This window comes from Leuresthes tenuis, unplaced genomic scaffold (assembly GCF_036924035.1).
Source record: "Leuresthes tenuis unplaced genomic scaffold, fLeuTen1.0.hap1 SCAF_18, whole genome shotgun sequence".
Lineage (NCBI taxonomy): Eukaryota > Metazoa > Chordata > Actinopteri > Atheriniformes > Atherinopsidae > Leuresthes > Leuresthes tenuis.
Genome location: NW_027325372.1, coordinates 10,219 through 37,974, shown reverse-complemented (window position 1 = coordinate 37,974; position 27,756 = coordinate 10,219). Strand labels below are relative to the sequence as shown.

General features: G+C 39.3%; 1 protein-coding gene across 1 annotated transcript in view; it reads left to right on the top strand.

The window, feature by feature from the left end:
- Positions 1–26,586, top strand: part of angpt1 (angiopoietin 1) — a 31,524-nt gene extending 4,938 nt beyond the window's left edge. Inside the window, exons 2-9 of the mRNA XM_072370916.1 lie at positions 8,167–8,322; positions 8,447–8,568; positions 10,300–10,532; positions 11,770–11,897; positions 12,818–12,919; positions 15,142–15,308; positions 20,348–20,478; positions 25,567–26,586. Of these exons, the coding sequence (XP_072227017.1) occupies positions 8,167–8,322; positions 8,447–8,568; positions 10,300–10,532; positions 11,770–11,897; positions 12,818–12,919; positions 15,142–15,308; positions 20,348–20,478; positions 25,567–25,730 (1,203 nt within the window). The 3' untranslated portion in view covers positions 25,731–26,586. The remainder of the gene's footprint in view (positions 1–8,166; positions 8,323–8,446; positions 8,569–10,299; positions 10,533–11,769; positions 11,898–12,817; positions 12,920–15,141; positions 15,309–20,347; positions 20,479–25,566) is intronic.
- The last annotated feature ends 1,170 nt before the right edge of the window (positions 26,587–27,756 follow it).

The following is a 27,756-nucleotide window of genomic DNA, read 5'->3' as shown; positions in this document are numbered from 1 at the left end:
GTCCAGGAAAAGATAACTGAGAAAATGTGCGGGATTCTGGCAATGAGCAGAAAACTGAAGAATTAGTGAGTTTATGTAATGTTCTCACCTCAAGTTCATTCAGTTTGGAAGTTTGCTCAGGTTAGGTTGTCTGATCCAGTTATTATTCTGAAAGTAGGAGGGAATCTTAAACTGTCCTCGGGGTCGTTTGACTCCCCAGCAGATGTTCCCTCTGAGAGGTCAGCTGTGTTTCACCCTGTTCAGCCGGGCAGATCCAGTGCTCCTGTCAGCTCAGATTGCAGAAAAATGAATCTGTATGATAAAAGGGAAAGTTGTGTAATCCTATCTCGTGGAAAACGGACAGGGAGTGTTCTGGTGAAAGGAATAGGTTCAGAAAGACTGCAGAATAACCGATTACAGATGGATAGTTTTAACCCTTCATTGTTCTTCAGAATAGAGATCTAGACATTCTATGTTGTTGTAGTGGAAGGATATTTATAGAGGAATAAAACCATCATATTCAGAAATAAATACAAAGAGAAATGACTTGGTGAATAAATTATAATACTCATAAATGCACCTGAAATAAAAAAATAAATACATTTTAGAATGTATTATGTGAAACAGATTGAAAATGTTTGTGAATTGAACAAACAGTAGTATTAACACGAGGTTGATTAAATTCCAATTTTAACCAGAATATAATGTCTGCAGCTTAAAAATGGTCAGAGATAAAGGGAAACTGTAAATGGAGGAAAAATACTGAGTCTGACCCAAAGTGTATGACAGCAGTAAATGTGATCACCTAATTTGCATGTGGTGATGTCACTGATGACATCACTGATGACACCACTGCGTGGGCGAACATTGGATTTTGAACACATTTCCACCTTTTCTGAATTCATGAACACAACTATAAACAAAGCTGCTCCAACTAATGATCTTTTTCATGTTTTCATCTACATAAAAACAGAAAATCAGTAAAAGGAACGTCAGTGAGAATCAGTAAAATGTCTGGTCTTGAGGCTTTAGTGTTTGAGTGGCCAAGAACTGGTGTTCATATTTTAGTTTCATTTGTTCTCAGAGTCCAGAAATCATCAGTTTGGAAGAGGGACAACGACTCTGGGCTCAGCATCTGTCACATCTCTGTTTCCTCAATAGCCAACAGGCTCATCAAAGTGTCTGATTTCTAAATTTTAAATTTTTGTTGCATTTATTGGCATATTCAGTGATTGAGCCCTTTCTATTTTTTTTGTATTGATTTCTGATTGTGGCAGTTTCTGTCCCCTGCAGTTATGATGCACTTTATTTGTCTCACCTACGATCTAAACTCTTATGGTCCTGGACTGTAGCCGACAGTTGGTTTCTATGAGATGTGCTGACTCACAATGTGATGCACCTCTTGTTCAAAGGAGCTTTGCAGAGTGTCTTTCTGTTTCCAGTTCTGTTTTATTTTGGTTTGGACACTTCTGGCTCAGTTTAGTGGTCCTGAACATAGTTGTATGCTTTTCCTGGAATCTGAGCTGGGTTCCTCACATTCCTCTGAACACCAGATGCATCAGTGATGCGTAGACCTTTTCCTCCACACAAACTGGTATGTATAAAGCAAGACTGTAGGCTATAAAACCTGTTTTACAGTATTGTTACCCTGATATGATGAAATCTGCAGAATTACTGAATTTCCCTGCAGTGGTATAGGTTGTTGTCATCCTTGTAACTACATACAGTATAATTTTGTTTTTGATTCTATACTCTTTAAATAACTTTAAATAACTGCTGCATGCATCACGCTGTGGAAGCCAAACTGTAAAATGGATAAAATGGAAAATATCAATGTTCTTGCAGTTTGTAAAATGTGCACGTGTGTGTGATCTGAACACACATTTAGAAGAACCCAAAGTTACAGATTTTACAACCATTACATGACTAGTTTTACCCCAAAGTATTCTACATGTTGAACTACCTGTACATTCACCTGCAAAAGTCACCGTGCTGCTCCATCCGTTGGTATCCTGCCCTGTTCTGATCTTTTCCATTCAGGCAGAGTTTCAAGTCTTCAGTTCTTTAAAATACTTTCATGTTTACACTGCATGATCTTTTAGACGTGCGTTTTATTGAAGAAAGACTATTTACTGAAAGCAGCCCAGAATGGCTTAACGGCTTCTTCTGGTTTTCTACCAGCAGCTCATCAACTCTTTTAGCTGAAGGTCACCAGCTACCGTGCACAGATGAAACCAGATCACCGTCCACCTGTAGCTCTCTGATGTCATCTTTTTATAAGCAGATGTTTTTTTTTCCAACCTCTGCAGGGTTCTTTGCTCTGAATTAACAGTCAATCACTTCTGTTTTGATTTTTTTTTTTCAATTCGGCCTTTGTTTAACTAAGACGGTCCCATTGAGATCTCTTCATGAGAATCCTTTTGTTTTGTTGTTTTCTCACTCGCTGTTTTTGTTGTTTGTGATTTCAGAACTTGGAAACTAAATTAAATGGATGTGATTTAATTTGCTTCACTGAGTGTTGCATTTTCATATTCAGTGAGCAGCCCAAACTTCAGATATTCAAGTCATGGAAAACTTATTTGTGCTAATGAAGATTATTTAAAAACTTTTTTTATTTTTTATTTTATCACAAATTTAGATAAAAACATTGCAGAAGGTGTCTGGTTAATCTATTCATCACATTGAGTGTTTTGCTGATGGGGGAGGATAGTTAGCAATCCAAGAAAATAATATTTTGATGCATGGTCACCCAATCATATAATTGTTATAATTTGAAGGAGAGTGTTGTTGAAGGCCCAAATGCAGACACGGGTAAAGGCAGGAGGTCGTAGGAAAGTAATTTATTTCTAACAAAACAAAAAGTGTGGCCAAGGGGGGCGGGGGCACACGACGACAGATGGATGCAGGGGGCAGAAGGAGAAAGTGAGACAAGCTGTGTTTGGCTTTCACAGAGATGATTGTAACTCAGGAAAACTACAGGAATGCTTTCTAAACTCTGTATTCCAAGCTTAATGGGATGTTATGATGAAAGATAAACACAAAAGTGACATTGAAGCGAACAACTATTGTCATTAAATGCTCATTCCTTTTGATTAGAAGAGACACCCAGCTTGATGGATGGAGGTGCTGGCACACAGACTGGAACATTGGAAACATTTTTCCCTGACGAGGAGCTTTAACATGCAGTGCTGAGCAGTGAGCTCTCCATCATGGCTGAGCTTGAGTACAGCTTTAAGACCGAGACACTGAGATCACACTGAGATGCATTCTGAAATATTTCAATGTAAAAGTCTCCATGATGCTGGCTTTGTGGTGTCTGGTGGGGGCAGATTGATGTGGTCGTCATCGGACACATTCCTGCTCACATGAGTCCCTGAGGAAAGATGTTGAGCAGCAGCGTGGACACCAGCAGCTCTGCTGAGGCTCACAGTTTAAGAGCTGAAGATGGACTCATCTGAGGTTGGTGGGTTTGCTTTTATTTCAGCATTCCCATCTCCTGAACAAGTAGTTTCTCTGCCACAAGGACAGAACATTTTCATTCTTTGGAGACATTTTGAGCCCATTTTGACAGAATTGGATTGTAACTGGAGATTTTGTTAAAACATACATTCATATGTAAGCTTTGTATCTCTGTATTTGTTTTCTTTTTCACTGTTGTAGTCAAATTAAAAGGGAAAAAACCACCTGCAGTGTCATCTGGAGACAATATCCTGTTCTCGGCTCTCACATTATGACGATTTAGCAGATATGATAATGATAATAATGACTTATGTTTTTCTTTAATTGTGTTCAAATTTTCTTACTGCCCATCAGTGGTACGGTTGGCACACTGTTTGTCAGTATATTCAAACCAAAATACTTTCTTTTCTTTTAGGTTATTCTAAAATCAGATGAGTATGGCTTCAGTAATGGTTGATAGTGAATATTGTACGCTTTTGTAAACCCTGTTACTATGAAGTAAGAAAGGGAGAAAAGCACATTTTGTTACCTTGAAACTTCAGTGTGAGAGAGGGAGAATTTAGTATTGCTAAAGTATAATACATCAACATAGTAACCAGGAAAAACTCTGGTCACTGGGTAAAAGCACTGTGTTTACAAAGTTTCAACAAACAGAATAGTTTTAACTACAAATTCTATTTAGTTACTTAGTAAGAAGGGCAGAACTGTGTATACTTGATAATCCCCTGAAATGCAGCGTAAACACCTGGTAAGAAGTACAGGAGTGTGAAAAAATAATGTGTGGAAATATGAGGGTGGAAGGACAGTGGCACTTGGCAACTAGGTAATTGGAGTAAAGTTAAACAGAATAAACTTATTTTATTAATTAAATTAGCCTTATCTAACCAAGCCAAGCCTTCCACAGCGCTTGGCTTGGCTTGTTTTCTACCTCTACCTTCTAGCCTGTGTAGAGTACCTGTCAACTTTCTATAATACTGAACAAGAATATCCTGTTAATATCTTTTCTTCCGCCTCTCAATGAAGGCGGTCACATTTCTCTGCTCTCCTGTATCTTCCCTCTCCCTTATCTTCCCTACTTCTCTTCTCCGTCTTGTCTTGTCCTGTCTCAAACTTTGGTGCCTCTCTCTGCATTGCTCTCAAAACTAAAATCATGGAATTGGTCAACTGGTCTCTCAACAGAATTGACAGAATCTTTTCTATGAAAAGCTCGGGCCCAGGGGAACCCACCTGTCCTGATGGAACGTTCACTGCTGGCTACACGAGGGACTCCTGGGAGCAGTGGAGGGTTGTGTGCCTGGCCATTCTTTCCGTTGAGGACATTGAGGATCTATACATATTCGAACCATGATAACGGGCTATCTGCTGATTGGATAATTGCCCTGGTGTATTGCAAAATACGGAAGTTGGAGACAGTGGTCAAAGGCCCCAAGCTGCCCAACATGATTGTTGCAGTGGGCAGAGCTATTGGCGCTCAGACTGTGGTCATTAACCGCAATATGGAAAATATCTTGGAGAAGCTGGTGGCTTTGCAAAGGCGTATGGACAAACGGAGTAAGTCGTGTCCATTGAAACTCGCCTTAACCCAATGTTTCTCAATTCCGGTCCTCATGACCCACTGCCCTGCACATTTTCGATGTTTCCCTCCTCCACCACCCCTGATCCAAATGAATGGCTCCTTATCAGGCCACTGCAGAGCTTGGTAATGAGCTGATCATTTGAATCAGGTGTGGTGAAGGAGGGAAACATCGAAAACGTGCAGGGCAGTGGGTCATGAGGACCGGAATTGAGAAACACTGCCCTAACCCAACAATCATAATCAGATTAGACCCCCCCCCCCCCCCCCCCCCCCCCCCTTCCCCTTTCTTCCCCTTTCTTCGGACACCTGGTGACTGTTGACTCCGACTGGGACCCAGTCAAGGACTTCTCCAGGGCAACCTGCTGTGGTATCACGATGACATCCTGAGACACTGGTTGAGAGCCAGACATAGCAACTCTCTGGGCTTACCCCCATCCCACACCTTCAAGTTGGTTTTGCGTTTTTATGTGTGAAGCGAGCAAATGTTTGCTTATGTTTTGAGTTCGATGTTGGATGATGAGCTGATGTTTGCTGTTCTTGATGTTGAGGTTGTTGAGGTTTTTTTCCCAACTCCACATTGTTCTCCTTTAAGGGGCATAGTCTGGACGCTGTTATCCCCCTCCCCTCTCTCTTGTTTGCGTTTGCAAGCTGCTGGGCTAATTTCGTTGTACTCATGTCCATCCATTTTCTATACCGTCAATCCGTCGGTCGGGTCGCGGGGGGGCTGGAGCCTATCCCAGCAGTCATAGGGCGAAAAGCGGGGTACAGGTCGCCAGTCCATCACAGGGCCACAGTTGTACTCGTGTATAGTGACAATAAAGAAGATTTGATTTTGATTTGATTAATGTCAACCAAAATTCACAATGTGCTTGAAAAATATCTCCCAGGACTGCAGATGGGCCTTTCTTTCTTTATTTTTATACACTAATTGAACAGATTTGATTGTTTTTCTTTTCCTATTGATCTACCTTAGTTGATGACTTGCAGTATATTCCTCCAAAGTACCATATAGATAACCATTATTTAAAAAATCGTTTACATGATAGTTACATAACCAGTACTTTAAACAGTAAACTTTGTTTCTCCTTTCCTACAAAATACTGAATAGGTAATATGGTGATGAAGATTCTCAGTCATCCAGGTCGTGGTAATCATAAGAGCTTGAATAAGGGCAACTGGACTTCTTTTCATATTTTGAAGACATTTCACCAAACATCCGAAGAAGCCACCTTTGGGATGAGAAGTGAGACGTCTTCAAGCTCCAAAAGGAATTCCAGTTGGCCTTATTCAAGCTCCTATAATTACTGAATATGTACCTAATCCATACAAAATAATCTCTGTAATTTGTTTCTCCCTCCAATGTCTCACTCAGTCCTGGCATATAGCTTGATGTCGTCCATGTCGAGTAGGTGCAGAACAGTGAGGAAGGAGCATCTCCTTGATAGATATCGCACTTGATGTTAACTTGTTTGGCCACCAGTGCTGTCTTCCACAGTTCCATTGAGTTCATGATGGAGACTCTTAGTGTCCTGTTGATGTTGCAGAGTTCCAAGTGTTCCAGTATCCTTGTGTGCGGCATGGAATTTGTGTGTCTGATCTTACTGTCTTGAGTGACAGTTCTGTTGATCAGTAGCTGCTGTTTAGCTCCTCTGGTGTTACTCCCAATTCTCCTCTGGGCTCCACTAATGTATTGAGCTATGTGCCTACTCATCTTATCCGCTATGGTGCCTGACAGGAGCTTCCATATTGAACAGAAGCAGGTACTGGCCGGTAGTTGGATGGAACCACCCCCATCTGGGGAGCTTTCATGATCAGGACTGTCCAACCTTGGTGTGGGTCCCATCCATTAGCAGATGGCTCATACAGTATGTGCTACTAGGTGTTCATGGAGTGCAGTTATTTGTGTTAGCTGGTAGATGTGTATCATGTCAGGGCCTGGTGGAATTCAGCTCTTCATACTTGTGACCGTTTCTTGGATGTCTGCCATCGTGATGGTTTCTAGTTCCTGTTCTGGGACACTGCTGTGATCTGCTCTCAGATCCACTTCTCTCTCCTACATGCTCTTCCAGTATCATTCAGTCCCAGCCCTGGGTGGGTCTATTCTCATCTCATTACCCTGCCACTCAGAGTACACTTTGGATGGTTCAGCTTCTCTAGTGTAACTTTTAGGCCAGGCAGCCAGAGTTGTGAGTAGTTGTTTGGCAGTCTCCAGTGCCTCAGGTATGGAGAGTCTGTTGTATTTCTTTTGCATTTCTCTCTTTATTGTACCTTTTTGAAGCGGTGATAGGTGCCTTTCCTACCTCTATGTGGCCTTAGTCTTGGCCTCCAACTTTTGGGGATTCTGCCCCTTACTGCTCCTTGTGTTGTTCATCTTGTAGCCAAGCATCTTTAGGACCACTGCAGCTTATTGGTCTCTGTGATGGTCCCAGTAGGTACAATATGTAGTGCTGCAGTCACATCTTCTGACTTCCTGACTTTCAGAAGGAACTTTGTCTCTTAGCCTTAGCCAAAGGGCCATGGAGCCTACAAGTATCCAGGTTATTCATGATCTTCCATCCCAGGCCAGCTGCCCTCATCTTCAGGTTGTTGGGGCTTTGTCATGCGGCTTGGTACCCATTTTTGAGTGGTGGGGATGATGATGTTTTCCCCCAGACCTGTCATCCTGGCTACCCCTTACCATAGCATCTTTGTTGTACCTCATTGATCTCTCGCTGTGATAGCAGATTCTGTTTGAGAAACATTAGAACTCTGATGTTGGTCCCCTAACATCTGACGTGGACCTTTTACAATCGAGGCATGACTTCAATTCTGTCTCTTTTTTTCATATACTTTTGAATCAAATCATTGTAATATTTAGTCTCCTGCTGTACATTTCCTCAGGGGTACTTATTTCTTGTCTCTCTTCATTTGAACAGATCAGTGATGGTAAATCTGTATGTTTACAAATGAATTAGGCAAAGCTGAAAGTAAACTATATAACCCATTCTGTGTTCTGAATATATCTGGGATCATGAGTGTCAAGAAGGAAACGTTGTTTTCCATATTTTGCAAACACATTCTGTCAATTATGTCCTAATGAGCACCTTATTGTGTGCTGTTTTCTTTCTAGTTATGAGCAAACATCCATTTTCTGAAATCTTTCTTGGCTACAGATTGAGAGTTACATCAAAGAGAGTATGAAGAGGGAAATGACTCACCTGCAGCAGAGTGCTGTCCACAACCACACTGCAGCCATGTTGGAAATGGGAACCAACCTTCTTTCTCAGACAGCTGAACAGACGCGCAAGCTAACTGATGTTGAGACACAGGTACCAATATAGAAACACACTCATGCTATGGCTTTCAGACATCTGCAGAACTGACTATCAAAGTATGATATAATCAATATTATTTATGTATTTCATATATTTGTAAACATTTTTACTGTGGCAGGTTCTTAATCAAACTTCCAGGCTTGAGATCCAGCTCCTGGAAAACTCTCTTTCCACCAACAAGTTGGAGAAACAATTAATGGTCCAAACCAATGAGATCGGCAAGCTGCATGACAAAAATAGGTAAACACGCAAAACACCACATAGACAGGCAGCCAAACCAGAAGAAATGGAGCCAGCACACACGCATAGCAAAGACAAGAAAATAAAGCATTCCTCACTCAATATCCCTGAACTCTCTGAAGCTGCATAAACAAAAATCTAAAGCTTTCTACCAACTCCTATTGAATAAAACAGTTTGTCCATTTTCCATAACAATATCCGCTTGTATAAACACCAGCATGGTATGAAGCCACATTCTCTTTATGTTTAGTCAATCACTCTCAAATAAATAAGGCCATGCTTTCCATGTTGGACCAGTGTATGTGTTGCAAAACAAAGTAATTAAAATGTGGCTTTTGGATCATTGTTCATGTCTCCAAATCTTTTCAGTGAGTGGTCCTGTGGGGTCATCTTAGATGATGTAGAGAATGGATCCAGATATCTTATTTCAGTATCCATAGAGACTCTTAATTACTGAGCAAATGAACACCATCTGCATCTGAAAGCATATTCTCTGGTAACTCCGATTTGTTCTTGAGGTTAATGGATAAAGATTTCTGAGGGCAGTTTTCATCAGCACAAGCTGTTGGGAGGTTTTTCCATTTGTTTACTTTCCATCTTCTTTACCGGATTTGGAGGGAAATAAATCATTAGTTAATAAGAAATAGTTACCTCTCACATACAGTAAGGACATTTAGCCATCAATGGGACCCTGCAAAGTGCATTATTAAGCTTGTGATTATGTGGCATGAGGAATACATGCCATCTGAGTCTATTGACACTGTATATAGGTGCCTAAACCTCCACACTTGCTCCCATGTGGGGGATGCTCCCATGCTCACCCTTTCAAGCTTGAATAGTCATGTTTGACTATTGTTCATTGTGGTTTGTTGTTGTCTGAAGTCAGTGGCGGCGCCAGAGTATTTTTTCTGGTTAAACTACGGTGGGGCTAACCCATACAGCGGTGGGGTTCAAATCAATGCCATAATTTCAATGTGAATATATGTTCAATAAAACAACACCCTCCCACAGTTACAAACACAGAAACAGAGACACAGACTGAGAGAGAGAGAGAGAGAGATGGTATAGTTAATAGTCAAGTTGTCCTAAATCCATATATAGTCTACCACACAACAGCCAAGAGTCAAAGCACAGCCGGACCAATTAAGTATGCTAATTAGGCAACAAGATTGCAGCAAGGAAGAGCATGAAACAGGCAGCACACGATAACAAAGTCAGCAACGTTTCCAAAAACAACAGAGACAATATTAAAACTCACCAGGTTGAGATTTTCAAATTAGTACAATCCGCCGGGTTTTGTGGCGAGCGTGCACTTAAAGTGCGCTCACATGAGTGACAGTTGTCATCGCAGCTGTCTGACGTGGAGGCGCTGTTGGACTCTGCACTTCTCTTGGTTTTATGGTAGGGCTAACGATAGGGCTAACATGAACGTTAGTTGGTGCTCCATTATAATCGATATGCCTGAAACTCATCCAGTGCGATTAAAATGCGTTAATTTTTTTAACGCATGAGTGTTTGTTTAATTAATTTGTCTTAATTAACTCGTTAAAGTCCCGGCTCCTAATATATATATAAAATTTGATGTGTAAAGTTTTTTTTTAATTAGTTTTACTAAATAAAGGAGGGAGTTGTGTCTTCATGCTGACAAAAACAAAAATAAAAAAAGACATGCACATTACAAAAACAGAAAATCAACAGTAAAAAAGTTTGAGATTTCTTCATCTTCTGCAGCCTCATGGAACAAAAGATGCTGGAGATGGAAATGCGACACCATGAAGAGCTGGAGACACTGAAGCAGGAGAAGGGGAGTCTCCAGGCTTTGGTGGGGAGGCAGAGCGGCGTCATCAGGGAGCTGGAAGCCCAGCTGAGCCGGGCCACAGGAAACAGCACCGCCCTGCAGAGACAGCAGCAGGAGATGATGGATACTGTCCACAACCTGCTCAACCTCTGCGCCAAAGATGGAGGTAAGCAAACTGGCATGGAGGTCACACATGGATAAGGTCTTAATTCAAAGTGTAAACATGGTCTTACAAATGGTAATCACTTAAGAAAATATTCTGGTTTATTCACGAGGGACATTTAGATCACTGCAAACTATTAGAAATATACGTAAGGATTTAACCAAACAGCGTTATTTTAGTTTATACTGTAAACTGTGTTTCTTCACTAACTGGTGAAATACCAGTAATAATTGAGATAATAAGAAATGTAAACTAAGCAGATTTTTTTTCTCAGCTCCACCTTCAATCTCGCTCTGAGTTTGTGCCAAAACGTTATTTCCAATTAATTTATTCTGTCCTTGAAGGATTAGAGATGTGATTTCTGGCTTGACCGCCCATTTCAGATAATAATCATTAAAGGCTATCGCATAACCATTGAGCAATGTCTTACAGACATGTCTTTTACAAAGTTCAACAAGAAAAATAGAAAATAAAAATAGATAAAAAAACCACACAGTAGCTCTGAGTTCACAGCACTCCAAATACTAACAACTTTCTTAAATGTGTAGCACAAAACCCAAACATCACTAAAGTTCAATGAGCCACATATAAACATAAAACTCATGTCTGCTGACATGAATTTTTACTGTGTGGGGAAGCAGACCCCATTAATCCTAACCTGTGAGATGAATTATATTTATGGTCACAGTCCAATCTTGAAGGAACAGATGCATGGAGCAGTTTCTCTGCATCACCCTGAGACAGGATGTTCCTGATTTTAACAATGTTACGAAGGTGAACGAAGGCAGAAACCTGTTTTATATGTGGGTCAAAGGACAGACTTAAACCAGCCTAATGCAGTTCCTTTAATCCCAATAACATGTTCAAGTCTCTGTAACAGAATGCTGTGATCGATCGTATCAAATGCAGCACTGAGATCCAACAGGACAAGAAACAAGTCCGCTATCAGAGGCTAAGAGGAGATCATTGGTAACTTTCACCAGTGCTGTTTCTGTGCTATGAGGGGCTTTGGTTCTTCTGGTGCTGGTTTTAAGTGAGAAGTTTACATACAGGCATGAAAGTGAGAATATCCCTTTTTTTTTTTCAGTAATAACCTAAAACCATTCTCAGAGTATCTGGTTCTGTCGCAACACTAACACGAACACTTTTTGTTCCATATTGCACCTTATGCAATATTCTATGGGCAAAAATATCATAACCCTATAATCTTATTTTTTTGTATTGTTCTGTGTATCCATAGTTGTTCCAAACAGTACAAAAACTGTGGCTGAAGAGAAGAAGTTTCGTGACTGTGCTGACCTTTACAAGGCTGGTTTCCATAAGAATGGTGTTTACAACATCCAGATAAATTCACAAGAGAACAAAAAGGTGAGCGCCTCAAACCTGTGTAGCTGGCATTCCACTGCTGATAAGGGTTTTCACTTAGCGTCTTTGAGGTGGAACAAAATGTTTTTCTTGTGAGCCTTTGAGTGTGAATGTTGAATATGAGCTCTGCTGAATTACTGAACATCAAAGATAGACCTGGCAGCTTTAAATGAACAGGAGGTGTATCAAGACTCTGAGGACTCTGGCACTGAGGATGGTTACAGCGGTCCAAGTTTGTGTGTGAATATTGTTTTTTAATGTCCAAACTATGCTCTTCATGATCGATGGGAGTGTTGAATTTAGGACATTGGTGGAAGGAGTGCTTTGAGTGTGGGATGCAGGGTAAGTATCAGAAAAGAGTAACTTTAAGCTTTAATCCTTAGACAAGATGTGACTGACATCCATTCCATGGTGCATTACCGTCTGCTCTCTAAAGACCTCAGATTAGAGAACATAAGAAAATGTTATGTTTACTTCTTAATCTCATCTTCAGTGTTTAGAAGGACCTTTCCTGTTTTACACCAACATTGTAATGTTGGTGTAAAACAGGGCAAACTACTAGTGTGTGTGGGCGGCTGAGCTGACAGACCCTCCACACTCCAACCAGGGCTCTCCACCACAAAACAAAGAGCAAAAATGCAAATACTACAGCAGCTCTGCATTATCACCATATACACAAAGGTTAAGGGCCACATTACACCCAGGTGTGAGCTGGTACATATTAGGACAAGATCTCCATTGCGATGCTGCAGAAACAGGAGCATCTGTGAGGGATAAGGGCGAACTCTGAGGAGGGGCCGTACTTCACATTCTCAGTGATGATTCACAAAAAAAGCTGAAAAAAGGAGGGTCAATGGATTGTCCATTGTTTCTTAATGCCACTCAGACTCATGTTGAATTGATCAGTTTTTTCGGTTGTGTAGGTGTACTGCAACATGGAGGCCGCTGATGGTGGATGGACTGTAATGCAGCGCAGAGAAGATGGAAGTGTGGACTTCCAGAGAACCTGGAAAGAGTACAAGATGGTGAGACCTGGCAAATATGTACACACAAATCCATCAAAAATAAGATGAAGATGTTAGTTCTCAAGACAGTTTAAACTTCCCCTATCTGTTAAGTATAACTTACAAACCTGTAATAAGAAAAAAATCCTATTTCTAAACTGGACTTCCAGAGCTGTTATAACCCTAACCCTTTGACTAAACATTTATGAAAGGGAGGCGTAGTGCAATGATTGACACCATTTAGAAAAGCCAGATGTCGTAGCCCCCTTTCAGTTTGTTTCAGTGTTCGTATCTTGGAGTCTGAGACTTGGGATTCAGTGACATGATGTTATTGTTCCTCTGCTGTAACAGAAAATCAGTATATTTGTTTAGTCTGGGTCACACAGTGCCATCTATGTCATGTGTTCTTCATCAAAGAGTAATAAACGCATATATGGGTTAAACGTATTAACATTTCCAACTTGGGTAAGAGGGTAAATTGGATTTTTTTTTTAAACCTTTTTTTATAGCTTTGCTTGTAACTTCCTCTACTTGTCACTTTGTTAATTTGGCCTCCTACAGTCTGGTTCTGTTTCCATTTATTTAACTTTAAACTGATCTTGATGCAAAATTAATCAGCCAGTGAAAAAAGGTTAAAAATAAAATGATTGTAGATTAAAAGCAAATGAACCAAATGAAAGTGGTTATATTAAGTGCACTTAATAACAGAAAAGATAATGAGACCTAAAAAATGAGCCCCAATGAGATGGCTATGCAGACCATCCAGCTTTGAACAGGTGCTCAGTATATAAGTGTGCACTCACAGACCTTGGCTGACATTTACACTTAACCACACAGCATTACTGGAAGTCTCCTTGAAAAGACTGTAGGTGACTCATGGTGTCATGTTGTGATATTGATACCTTATTTCTTGGTTTCCTGAGGTGTGCAAATTTAAACGCATCTAGAAAAGTTTTTTTGAAAATAGACTGTAATAAACTTTATAGACTGTAATAAACAGTTAGTGTGGTCACATAAAGCTCAAATAAAAGGTCCAAACAGCCTTCTGCCATTCCAAAACTGCAATGTAAACTTTAAAAAAATACCAGAAATTCAGTTAAATAAATAAAAAAGTTGAATAAACTGACAATACCAATCTTGTTTTTGATAATTAACCCATTACATCCATAGGTATTGTTGATAAAAATACATCAAACAGAAAGGTTTAGGAACAACTGTTGAACTCTTTGTATGAGGAACCGAAACACAGATTTACAGAGTTCATCATTGTTTCCTCTTTTTTTCTGGGAAATTGGCTTGATTTTTACAATATGTTAAACCAAATGTTCAGTTCAACAGGATGGCCAGTCATTGTCTCATCTGCTCTGGGCTGAGTGATGTAGATATGGTTTGCATGAGAAGAATTTCAAAGCACCAGAGGTCTGCAATGCAGAACTGTCAAAACAGTTGGACTCTAAACCTTCTCTCCTGCCTGGGTACGTCTGACAGGAACGTCACACGAGAAATGAAAGTAGAGAGTGAGCGAGGAAAATAAGAACAAGCCCCAGCTCTGTTTCCTTCCACCCACTCAGCAGGAATGCCCCATATTTATATTCCTAGTATCCATTCCTCATCATCACACTCGCTTATCACAAATGCTCACGGACTCTCCCCACTTCATCCCCAACTTTCCAATCTTATTGAGGGGTCCAGACTGTCCTGTTACCCTGCTTTGTGATATCCCCCCTCTGCAAACTGCTGTCAGAAGCACTTTGCCTGGAACCAGGAGTCACTCTGATCCTTCTGCAGTTGTTTAAAGGAGTGTCTTTAAGTAATCATGAGTTAAACATGTGTGACCTCAGTGGATTTTTTTCAGGTGGTACTAATTTACTAACTTTTACGAAAAGGTAAGTGTAACAAATCAAGATTGAGCCAAAACACTGCTCTAAAAACTGCTTTATTAACACTTGGTGTGACTTTTCCACTGAGGTCTGAGGAGAATGAAGAATGATTTGAATTAATAAAAGCACCACAGAAACATTTTATTGGTGAGTAAACAACAATATTAATTATTATCAGACCTGACTGTTCTTATCTGTTGCCAGGCTAACAAAAATATATCTGTAAAAAAACAAAAAAAACAGAAACCTCTTACCTATTCATTGAGATTTGTTCATAGTAGGAAAGGAGAGTTTATTATTCACAAAATGGATTCTTAGAAGTATTTTCATGCAGATAATTGAATTTATCTTGCTTAATTGCAGGGTTTTGGGAGCGTATCTGCTGAGCACTGGTTGGGAAACGAGTACGTTCATCAGCTGACCAGCCAAAGGCAGTACGCCCTCCGGGTGGAACTCACTGACTGGGATGGACACCTGGCTTTTTCGCTGTACGATCGCTTCCAAATCGGCAGTGAGAAACAAAACTACAGGTACTATCAAAGCAGAAGCCGTGTCCACACACTCATGGCAGCCTTGAAATTTTTGGGTGAATTTCTGTGGTCGTGGCTCTGTGAATAAAAAAGAAAAAAAAAATTTGAAACTTTATTTATTCCACATGGGCAGTTCAGTCAGACAGCCTCCCCAGTTCTCACAGCAGCATCAGTAAAACATGTCAGAGACAACAGATCAGGATTTGACACCCACCGGCTGCCTCATATGAGCAAATAATCGGCTCATAACAACATCAGGATTAAAAACATCAACCTACTGTCAATATTCAGCAGTCTGACAGCAGAGGGAATGAAAGAATCAGAATTAACAGTTTGTTTCCTCGTCACAGCACCACCCTGAGGGCATCAGAACAGAACAGCTGGAAAAAAAACTGCCAGGTTGACAAATAACTCCTAGTATCCTCCAAAGTGAACACAGCTCCTTTAACTTTAACTGGACTACAATAATCTGTTTAAACTGTTTCTGTACTTCACTGAAAGCCCATTAAAGCAGCACAGAGATGAATATATTTAGAGACTCAATGAAAACCTGATCAAAATTATTTTAAGTTCAGTTTCCTCATCAGTGAAACTTTGTCCTCTTTTGGTAACCAACTCTGCGTTTTGAACCAAGCTTCAAGATAAAACGCCTCAAACTATGCAGATGCTTGGCCTTTTCATGTATGGAAAACTACGTTCCTCTGACTTCAGAAACACCTCGGATTCACTTGTTTTCTGTGTTTCTTTCAGGTTGTTTCTTTCCTTCAGTTGCGTAACATGTTGTGTTCAGCACAGAACGATAAAATAAGGGAAATGTTTCTGTGGGTTAAAAGCTTTAATCACACCTCTTCCCCTTCTTCTGATCTCCGTGGACAAGTACAAGTTTCAGTAGACTTTAAGCCTTTTGAAAGGCCCAATGTTCAGAACAATCAAACTGGTTTCACTTTCACTGGGTTTTTTTCCAGAAACTTCTACCTGGGGTCTGTGTTTTTCTCTGGAGAATTGATCTCAAGGTGATCAACCAATGTATTTTTATGCTTATTTTGTTGTTTTTGTCCCACACATTTGTGACGTGCAGGCTGATATATGTGAAGGGTTGTTTACCAAATCTGAATATGCACTTACTGAAAGAAGGGAAGAAAAGATTAATAAAATGTTAAGAACTGTACCTCTTAAAAAAATAAAATAAAATCAGCACCTTCCTCGACCATCTGCAACTCGGTTTCACTCACAAACATTAAGTGAAAAAACAATAAAAAGGATATACTTTTTTAGAATCTTTTACCATCTCACACTTGGCCTTTTTAGTAATAAAAGTTGTTTATACTGAGCAAGGCAGAGGGCGTCCCTGGCTGTTTCAGCTTCTTTTGGATGCAGGCTCTCACGGTTTCAGAGTCCAACTGACATACTGATATCTATAAATAGATCTGTTCTTGAAAAATAGTTGTGGTATGATAGTCATGCATTGCTCCAGAGAGACATGAACCAAAACAAACCACAAGCCAAGGCTCCACATCCTCTGTTCTTTCTCATTTGACACCTTCCTGCTTTGAAATGTCAAACACTGTAACAAATTGTCCAGATTGCATTTATTGCTTTGAAACTCTTTATTTTGCTTGGTTTTGGAATAAGTTCTGTCATCTGTAGAGATTTACAAATGTTTGTCTGATTTTTGCTGACCGTATTCCAGTAAAAGACTGAGTTGTTTCCGTCTGTCTTATACTCACTTAAAGCATGAACGTAAACGAGGCAGACCATCAGCCCTCTGAGAGAAGGCAGAATAATAGTCCAACAGTCCAATGATTCATACCATTTATCACAAATGTTAGTGAGCATTACAGTCATGAAATGTTCATCTTGCTGCTGGAATTACTTTAATTCTTATTGACTTTTCTCAACACAAATAAAATGCATTATTAACAGATAGTAAAGTTCTGACTGTGGTAAAATATTAATTTTCCTTTTACTATCTAAGTAGAGTTTAAGATTAGTATTCAGCATTTTCTTTACACTTCTCCACAGTCGTCTTTGACTGCACTGAAAGCCATTTCAACAATAAATGCCACCTAGTTTGACAATGTGGGACAGAATGAGCTCCTTTCTCTCATAAAGGATGGTCCAGTGTTTCCTAAAGGAGATCATTAATGAAGCATTGGAACTCTTTCACTTATTATTTTGAGAACTGGAACAATTCAGGTGAATTCTGTACATTTCTGGGTCATAAGGAACCTTCCTGACCCATTCGAGCAGACCTCATCACTCACTGTTGCTCAACATGCACCTGGTTGCATAATTCAGTGTGTACGTGTATCACATCAGTATTTATATTTGCCTTTATGATCATGAGGTGAGTGTGTTGTACTTTTGTGTGGCCCACAGTGTTGTGTAACTCGAGGATGTTACTACCTGAGTGAAGGATGACCTGCCTGTGATCACTGTGAGTGGGTCCGTCTTTCCATGTGTGGTGTTGGTCTATGACTGTTTGTGGGACCATTTTGTGCTGAGGAGACATTTCTCGTGGGGTTTGGATTATAGCTGCTGCTTTGGGTTGTGGCAGTTGGTCATCATTTTGTGTAAAGTGTGTTCAGTGTTGCATCTTTATGTTGATGCTCATAATCAGCACATCCATGTATGTTTAGGAAAGTCCTTGTGAACATGTGATGTGAGCACATGGTTCTATTACAACATGTTAGTAAAGCACCTTTTACTGCCTGTGCAGCAGCAGTCTGTGTCTGTAGGTGTTTCAAAAGTTAGTTTGTCTTGTCTCAGTCACAGGAGAGGCTGTCCTGTTTGAATGAATGAATTATCTTTTTACCACATGAGGAAGAGCACATCAGACATCAGTGTATCATATGTATAATGATAATTAAAAGTTAAGATTTGAAATAATCACAAGAAACTTGTGCAAAAAGAAAAATTTAATGGACCAGATTCAGTGAATAATCCCCTATATAGACCATTGAGCAGTACTCATTGGGGTCATCAGGTGGGAACCTCCTTTCATCAGTGTTTCGTCTAGTTGGGCTCACAACGCCTCCAGGAGGCTAGACAGTGATCACTGGCGTCCCAGAGTCACTCCCCTAATGCCAGCCATCACTGCTCCTCACACCACAACAACCATCTTTTCTTCCATAACCACAGGCTACCCCAGCCTCTCACCAACTGTACACCAGTCATAGCGGGGTGGGGATACAAACAATGGTCCGGGCAGGGGGTAATAAAAGTATAGCGGGTGCGAGAAGTGGAGGAAGGACAAGACACAATAGCAAATTCAGCAGGCAAACTCACATAAACAATTCTACAATCAGTAAAAATACCAGCAAAAACAAGACCATACAGGCCAACTTGCCTAAAATGGCCGCATGGTTTCAAAAGGCTCACATTGGCCACAACCTCCACTTAAATATATCCTGGATTTCATCCTTGCTTCTTCCAAGAGTCTGTTTACCTTAAGTGCCCCCCCTGCTGGCCCCAAGCTACTATTGCTTCTTTTAATCCAAATCCACTGACTGGACTTTACTGCCTCATCTGACATTTCCTTCACTATTTTCCTCACACTCTGTCCACTTATACTGTTATGGAATTTTTCACGCTTCCTTCCTAATACCTTCCTAATGATGAGAAATTAAATCCAGGGAGTCCTGGCCAAGAAGGCAGTAAAAAAAATGAATTTCACATTTATCAATTTAATGTTGAATATGAATATGACACAAAGAGAAAAAAATGACAGGTCCATAACAACTAAATCCAATATATTTCACATCCAGTTATGAAACTGCATAAAACAGGTTCTCGCATCATGTGGACACATTATCCATATTATGTCTTCTACTTAATCTTCTACAATGTAAGACTCCTTACTCCTTGCTGTCATTTTTGAGTAAACCTTGAGATGACTTGGATAGCTAGAGTCATGCCTGGTTGAGCGCCGTCACTGAAAGCTTCAGTTCAGAACCAGTTCAAGCTGGTTCATCACCCCTGTCCCTCCCTTCTGACTGTGGGGTATGAAGACAGCCATTGGTCAAGGTCATTGACCTCTGTAATGGGCCAATCAGACTGCATCTCATGAGTCTAATGACTTCCAGGTGTGGAACAGCAGCTGCCTTCATGCTCCAAACAGAAACCGAACATCTTAAACTTTTTGAGTCGCTTGAAAAATGAGAAGCTGCAGTTTTTTGTAGGTTCTCTATGCATTTTATCGTACATACTGCATTAAGATTTTGTGGTCACTATAATAAATATTCATATGATTAGTTTTTGGTTTTAATTATTGACTTATGTGTACTAAATTCTCCCTTTGATACATTAAAGTTGTATTTTACCTTACCTGAGGTTTGTGCACAGTTTCGCTGTCCACTAGACACCCTGTTCCAAAATTGTTGCAAATGAATTGTTATTCAATTCAGTTTTATTTATATAGTCCCAAATTACAACAAATGTCATCTCAAGATAATTCAATAATATAGTCCAATTCAAGCCAATTGGAGTTCAATTCATTGTAATCATAATCAAATTCAATTACTGTAAATTGTGGACTATAAACCGCTACTGTTTCCCCAGGATTTGAGCACCCCAGCTTATATAGCTTCGGTGCGATGTGGCTAATGGTTTTTTTCTTTTGTTTTTCATGCCACCAAAAACATTTTGCCTCGTAAAATTAGACCAATAAAATTAACAAATAGTAGTGATCCTTCCCCAAGTGGAGGAGTTCAAGTATCTCAGGGTCTTGTTCACAGTGAGGGACGAATGGAGCGGGAGATTGACAGGCGGATCGGTGCAGCGTCTGCAGTGTTGCTCTGCACCGACCCGTCGTTGTGAAGAAGGAGCTGAGCCAGAAGGCGAAGCTCTCTATTTACTGGTCAATCTACGTTCCCATCCTCACCTATGGTCACGAGTTGTGGGTAGAGACCGAAAGAACGAGATCGCCAATACAAGCGGCTGAAATGGGTTTCCTCCGCAGGGTGTCTGGGCTCTCCCCTCCCCGCTCTTATGTTTTCATGTCCTGACCTCCTCCTTTTCTGCCTACTGATGTCTTTCAGGTTGTTCCTGAAAAGCCACAGTGGGACTGCAGGCAGACAGAGCAGTCTCGTAATCCATGGAGCAGACTTTAGCACCAAGGACATGGACAATGACAACTGCATGTGCAAGTGCTCACTCATGCTAACTGGTGGTAAGTGCAGTTAAACAATGCATTACAATTACAATAATATTACCTCACAAGTAATCAGACAGTTGCTTATTTACATGCCATCAAACACAAAGCAACATGGACATTTCTAGAAAATTACATTTGAAGTTTCCTGGTAGCTTTGAGTCCAATCTGTACCTTCTGTGTTTTTGATCCCCGTCAACACACTAAAGAAGGAAACATCTCTTTAGCTGCTGCATGTGGCAGTTAACCACCAGTTGGTGAGCAACTTTATCTTCCAAGTGGTTATGTTGTTTTAGAGAGCACATCAGAAGTGTTTAATTTTTTTTCTTGATTTTAAGATATTTAGCGAACTTTAAGGTTTTGTTCCAAACTACATGAATCATTTTAACATTATCAGACTTCTTGTTTGCAGTGTCTCCACATTTCCAGATCTGACCTATATACTTTCTGAATTATGATGCAGTTACGACAGTAAATTATGAGAACCTACATCAAAGGTCCTTAATATAAATGGTCTACATTCCCATAACACCTTTTAAACTAGTTTCAGAATCAACAAATCACTCTATAAATGTGTTTATCTTTTACCCATTCATGTACATCCATGCAGAAATTCTTATTACATAGTTAAACTTTGTGTAGCGTCTTGAAAATTTGACTTTTAAAACTGAGTTTGACATTTGTAGATACGTCATAAAGTGTACTGAAAGAAAATACAATTGTTACGACAGAGCTGTTTGATTTTTATATAACCTTTATTTATACAGGCAATCTTATCCAGACACAGTCTCACTCCTCAGAGACCTGATTCAAACACACAATTTAACACATCAGTTATAAACAAACAAACATCAATACAGTAGATACGTATAAATAAAAAGTAGAAAGTCATAGCAGGAAATGTCAATGGGCAGTGATCTTTCAGGGTGCACTTTTGTTCACCCAAAACAAACTTATTTCTCCATTGCCTGCGTGTATTTCCTTTTATAGCGTTTCAGCAGCAAAACCAGGACAAACGCAAATTAAAACAAACAAACAAAAAAGTAGCCTATGGTGATTGACATGACATTTGCGCAAGCTACAGCGATAGTAGTGTAATTGGTAACCACTATAGCAACATTAAAAATAAAAATAAACATTACAGGTTAACAACTAACAAACTGAAGCTTGCATACATTCCCTGAAGGAAGATTGTAAAAATGAAAAGTACATTTTTCGCTTTCAACAATGCATTATAATGTCAAAACTATTTTAAAATGTTTATTTTCCTCTGTGAATAAAAGGCACGTCAGCCCTGACTTCAGGCTTTGCACAGGTGCCCTGCTCATGTTGATGGATATTCTTAGGATTATGCACGAAAATCTGTGCATAACTTTTCGTACGTTTTCATAAGAACTGTGGGTGAGAGCAGCCTGAAATGGGGAAATTTAGCATCTCTAACACCACTGACAACACTATAATCACTGAAGTTATTAGCAAAGACCCCAATGACAGAGTATTTATGTAGCATCATTGTTAATAAAAAGATCAATAACAGATGATTTGTCTGGAAATTTACGATTATGATCATTGGGACCGTTAATGATCTTAGTGAGATTAAAAGATAGACACATCATTAGACACAGATGAAAGCCAATCCCAATCAAATGTCCCACCAGGATGATTTCCTTTAAATGTAATTGAGATTAAAGCCGCTCTAAAGATGTCGGCAGTGGCAGCCAACAACAGTTAAAGAATTATTTACCGAGCAAGACTTGTTAAATAAAAAATATCATATATTACTTGAGTACTTCCTTTCCTTTTAATGTAATATTTAACATTGAATATTAAAAACATTAATTCAGAAATAACAATAACATCAGCACCTGCTGAATCAGCACAGATTCTCAGCATTTCCAGTTTTAGAAGAAAGCTGCAAGTATTTATATATACCATGTTATCCAGACATATTCCTACAGTCAGATGGTGTCTTACAAATAGTAGCAGAACATGGGTTAAGGTTGATGATTATTCATTCAACCCATCTGCTGTGAGCGGTTGGGTACAACCATATTTTCAGCTTTTTGTCTCAATTTTGTTTTTATGTTTATGCATTTGACAGACACTTTTATCCAAAGCAACTTACAGGTAGGCAGATAGGGTAAGGGGGTATTGCCTAAGAACCCCTACTGGAGGTAGTACCTTTCATGCAGGGGATTTGAACACCGGTCTCCCACACAGAAGGTGGCAATCTCGTCATTGTCAATCAACGTCCTCTTGCAAACCATTAAGGGGACAAATGTGGCTACTAAAATATCAGCCTGTATATTTAGGTGACATTCTGTATCCCTTCACAGTTGTTCAACATACTTGGAAACAATTGCATCCAAAAAATCCATAGGCACTGCACTAACTGTCCTGGTTGTTAAATGACTCTCTTACTGAAGTGGAGCACAGCAACCTTGCCGTCACCTCTGTTGTTGTTGGAGTCCTGATTCAGGGGCTGGTGTGAACCGAGAGCAGTCCCACATGTACAATACATAGTTAATCATTTAATTTATTATTTGCTTTTAGAGGTGTAAAGCTGGAATTGTTTATTTTATTTCGTTAAATAAACGTCAGTAACAAACAACAGGAAAAACTTATCTGATACATTAACAAGTGACAATCACAACAGGCCATGCCAAAACTATGGAGGGTACACAAATTTCTATTTTTACTCAGCACCAGAACATGCAGTAGCTATGACTGTACTGCACGAGGAAAAACAATTAAAAACAACAATCATTAACAATAATTTTATCAATCTTTAAACATTTCCTATCAGGAAACAGACAAAATACTGGTTATATAATCACAGAAATCACACATGTGCAAAGTAGACGTTTGTGTGTAATTTCAGTCATGTCGTCTGCAGTTTATCAAGGGATAGCAAGGAGTTCACATTTTCTGTATGGTTTCAGAGCAGATGATGACAAATTATTGTCAGTGAGCACAGGTCACTACTGCAGCCATATATTCAATTCAATTCAGTTTATCTATAAAGTGTCAAATCCCAACAAATGTTATCTCGGGGCACTTGATCATAAAGTGTAATTCAAGCCGATAAGAGTCCAATTTATTGTAATCATAATCCAATCAAATCCATTAAATTAAAAATAAGTCCACAGAGCCATTTCCAAAACAATTCCCTAGCTAAGGAAACCAACAGAATGCACTGAAACTTCTCTTTGATCCAATGCCCCATCTTGAGCGTGCACGAGGCAACTGTGGAAAGATAAAACTCGCTTTTAACAGGAAGAAACCTCCATCACAACCAGGATGAGCAGCCATCTGCCTCGAACAGCTATTAAATGACAAATATAACATTTATGCTGATGATACTGTGATGCTCTGCATGTACTTCCAATCAGGCTCTCAGCTACATCAAACTTTCAATATTGTCCACTAAAGTTTGTGTGATTTTAAAACTTGTTATGAATGTCAATAAAACTCATGATCTTTTTCAAATGAAAGATCACACTCCAGAATCTTCAGGGACTGTGAGACTGAACTAGTGTTGCAGTACAAATACTTAGGAATCTTACTTGATGTTTATGTCTTTTTAAAGTTCCTATTTGCCAACTGGTTTAAAAAAAAAAAACTGAAGTTAAAACTCTGTTTTTTATAATAAAGTCTTATTGTTAGGGAAAAAGAGTTGCTACTCTTTTCATGTGTATAGTCAAATTTGGTGATGTTATTTGCATACATCTTTCCAATGCGCACATGCACTGGATATAATCTATCATAGACCTATGAGCTTCATCACAAACCTTAAATCACCCACACAATGGATAGTGTGCCTTGTCCTCCTGTTGACTCAAACATTGGCTTATTCTTATTTATGAAAGTATTTTAGGTCAGCTCTCAACTTTTTTAAAGATTTCTATTCTTGAAAAAATGACTGGGACTTATTGTCAAAGTTAAAAGTAAAGTAAGTAGAATAATAATCATGTCTAATAATTCCTTTAAATCTTTCAATGAGAAGACTGTCCGACTTGAAATGTTCCCATGTGGCGTTTAATTATGCGGTCAGATCCAGCCAATAACAATTTTCAAAGAATATGTGAGAATATTGTAAGAGCAACTTCATGTTAAGGATAAAAATGACATCCTCTACATTACGGTCCATTGTGGTGAAAGTCAGCTTGTAAACGGAATGTGTTTTTACCTAACGATAATGATTCCTAATCCTGACCAACAAATGTTATTTAAATCCAACCAGGAAGTGTCAAAAGTGTTTTAGTAAAATGTTGTTGTTATCGAAAGGATGTTGTCGGTCTTGATCTTGCGTCAAACAAAGACCCAGGATTGAAAACTGCGCCATTCAACCACATCTGCTTCCTCTTTAAGGATTTTGTGGCTTTTTGAATGAAAGACTTGAACGATCTCTGCTCTCTACAATATAATTTACAAAATTTTCAATATAAGGAAACATAGAGCTACAAAATGGTTTCATGGCAGATATTAGGGACAAGTTTGTTGTAAAATTTAGGGTATATAATGTTTAATTGATGGTTACCAAAGGAAGTATGTAGAAGTATAACTAGACAGAGAATTATGTATTTTAAGCCAAACAAAATAGGCCCCTTTGGATTAGCAAGAAAAGTTTACAACTAAATTATCAGTGTTCACTTTAATTATGAATTAGTTAGCCCATAACTATGAGAACACATTTTCAAAAATGAAATATTGTTCATGGAAATCATGAAATGTGACACATTGTGAGAAGAGAAAGTTTCTCATACCATTTACCACTCTGACATCTCGATGAAGCTCAAACACATACACTCTGCTTTAAATAGAAGGTACAAAAAGTGTTCAACAACAGGTATTGGTATGCCAGTGAACCCACTCACCCTAACACATTGAGCAGATAGCAGGGAAATGGTGTCTGAACGTATGCCAAGGATCAGTGGGGGGAGGCCATGGGAAGCTCTAAACCTTTACCAAGGGCAAATATGGTTGAGGTGAATTTAACAGTGTGTTGACAGAACAGGAATATTTAAGCTTCAACTGCACCCGGTCATTCTACTGTGTATTTCTTTAACAAACAATTTTTTTATTTCTCTTTTCCTTATCCACCAGGTTGGTGGTTTGATGCTTGTGGTCCATCAAACCTTAACGGGATGTACTTTGCCCAAGGACAACACATTGGAAAGTTGAATGGTATCAAATGGCACTACTTTAAGGGTCCTAGCTACTCGCTTCGAGCCACAGCTATGATGATCCGTCCATTGGACTTCTCCTAGTGTTTTGAGATTCTCAACTTTTAACTCTGCAATGGCTACATAACACACTGGAAGAACCCTTCCTGTTTAATTTCCTTGTCTCATATCTTATGCTCCCTGGACATTTAAGTATTTGATTAGATCGTTTTTTTCAGCCTCGTTATTTTCTGGAGTCGCTGATGTGCCTGCACTGCTGAGGCCTCATAACCTTTTCTCTCAGTGAACTAAAAAAAGCAGCTGTTAAGCGGAAGGGAGAGCAAGTCATGGCATACCTGAACTGATCTCTGTTACCAAGCGGATTTCCAAGTTTGATATCACGAATAGCACACATTTGTGAAGAATTGTTGAAGATGCCACACACCAGTTCTTCCTTTTATCGTGGGACCTGTATTTCAGTGTTGCCGGTTTGAGAAGTAGTTGATATCAGTCCATCAAAGACCCCCTAAAATGTAATTTTAGGTTTCTTTTGCTGTATTTTTGTTTTTCAAAGTTAATAGTTAGAGTTACATGAGATTTTATTTTATGTTATAGTGAAAATCTTTCTGCATTATGTGTACTTTAAAAAAACTAAATTCAAGTAATGATACACAGTTGGTAATTATCCTAAACGGTTGCAAGTGTTTGCAGGCAGTTTTGAGTTCAACATGTGATGTTATTATTGGATTATTTCATAGGTGGAAAACTATTTTCCTTGGTTACTGGCTGAGAAACGATGAATACCTACCCGAGTTTACGAGTGATCACTTTACATCTGTTGCACCCAAAAAAAGACGCATGTACCTGCCACAGTTTGTACAGTATATACTGTAATATATGAATGCTCATGCTAAGCTGATGACTCATAAATAAGGATAAAAGTTATTTTGTTTTGATCATTTCCATATTTCAATGTGTGAATTTGTGACGGAACATTAGGAAAGTATAACCCAAATATTGTTGACAGCCATAGCATCCAGTTAGTTTCTGTTTCTCTTCAATGAATTTTTGGGAATACTGAAAAAAATTGTCAAGGTTTTACATGAAGCATGAAATTAATGAGTCCACCAGCGGATGTATGTGAAAACATATTGCTTGATTTTTAGCTTTGCATAACAATATCAACTTTTATTGAAGGTACATGTGGTAGGTAGATGAGGAATATCAAACATTGGTAAAACTACAACTGATGGGATTATTGGTATATAAAAACAAAGTAAAGGACTACTTGAGGCAGCTTCCCTGAGGAAGTTTATATAACCTTTCAAAACTGCCAGTATAGCATTTGTTAACCTGTACATAGCCAGCCATGGAAGTTAAAAGAACTGTAAATGATGCCTTTCATATCTGCTATTTTTACATAATGAAATTCCTAACTTCTGGATGTATTGAAACATCTTCCTTAAAGTGTGATTATTACTTCTTTAGCTACATTCAATAAAAGAATGTGATGCATTATTGATTTCAGTCTGTTTAGGCATGACTGGAAGGCTGGCGGTTTGATTCTTTAGCTTCTCTTTATTGGCTCCCTGTTAAATTCAGAATAGAATTTAAGATTCTTCTCCTCACATATAAAGCTCTTAATGACCAAGCTCCATCACATCTTAAAGATCTCATTGTATGGTATTTTCCTAACAGAGCACTTCGCTCCCAAACTGCAGGTTTACTTGTTGTTCCCAGAGTTTCTAAAAGTAGAATGGGAGGCAGAGCCTTCAGTTATCAGGCCCCTAAAAGCAGAATGGGAGGCAGAGCCTTCAGTTATCAGGCCCCTAAAAGCAGAATGTGAGGCAGAGCCTTCAGTTATCAGGCCCCTAAAAGCAGAATGGGAGGCAGAGCCTTCAGTTATCAGGCCCCTAAAAGCAGAATGGGAGGCAGAGCCTTCAGTTATCAGGCCCCTCTCTGTGGAACCAGCTGCCAGTTTGGCTTCAGGAAGCAGACACACCCTCTCTACCTTTAAGATCAGGCTGAAACTTTCCTTTCTGATAAAGCTTATAGTTAGGGATGGCTCATGTGAGCCTGAAACATCCCATAGTTCTGCTGCTATAGGCCCAGCCTGCTGGGGGAGCTCCCA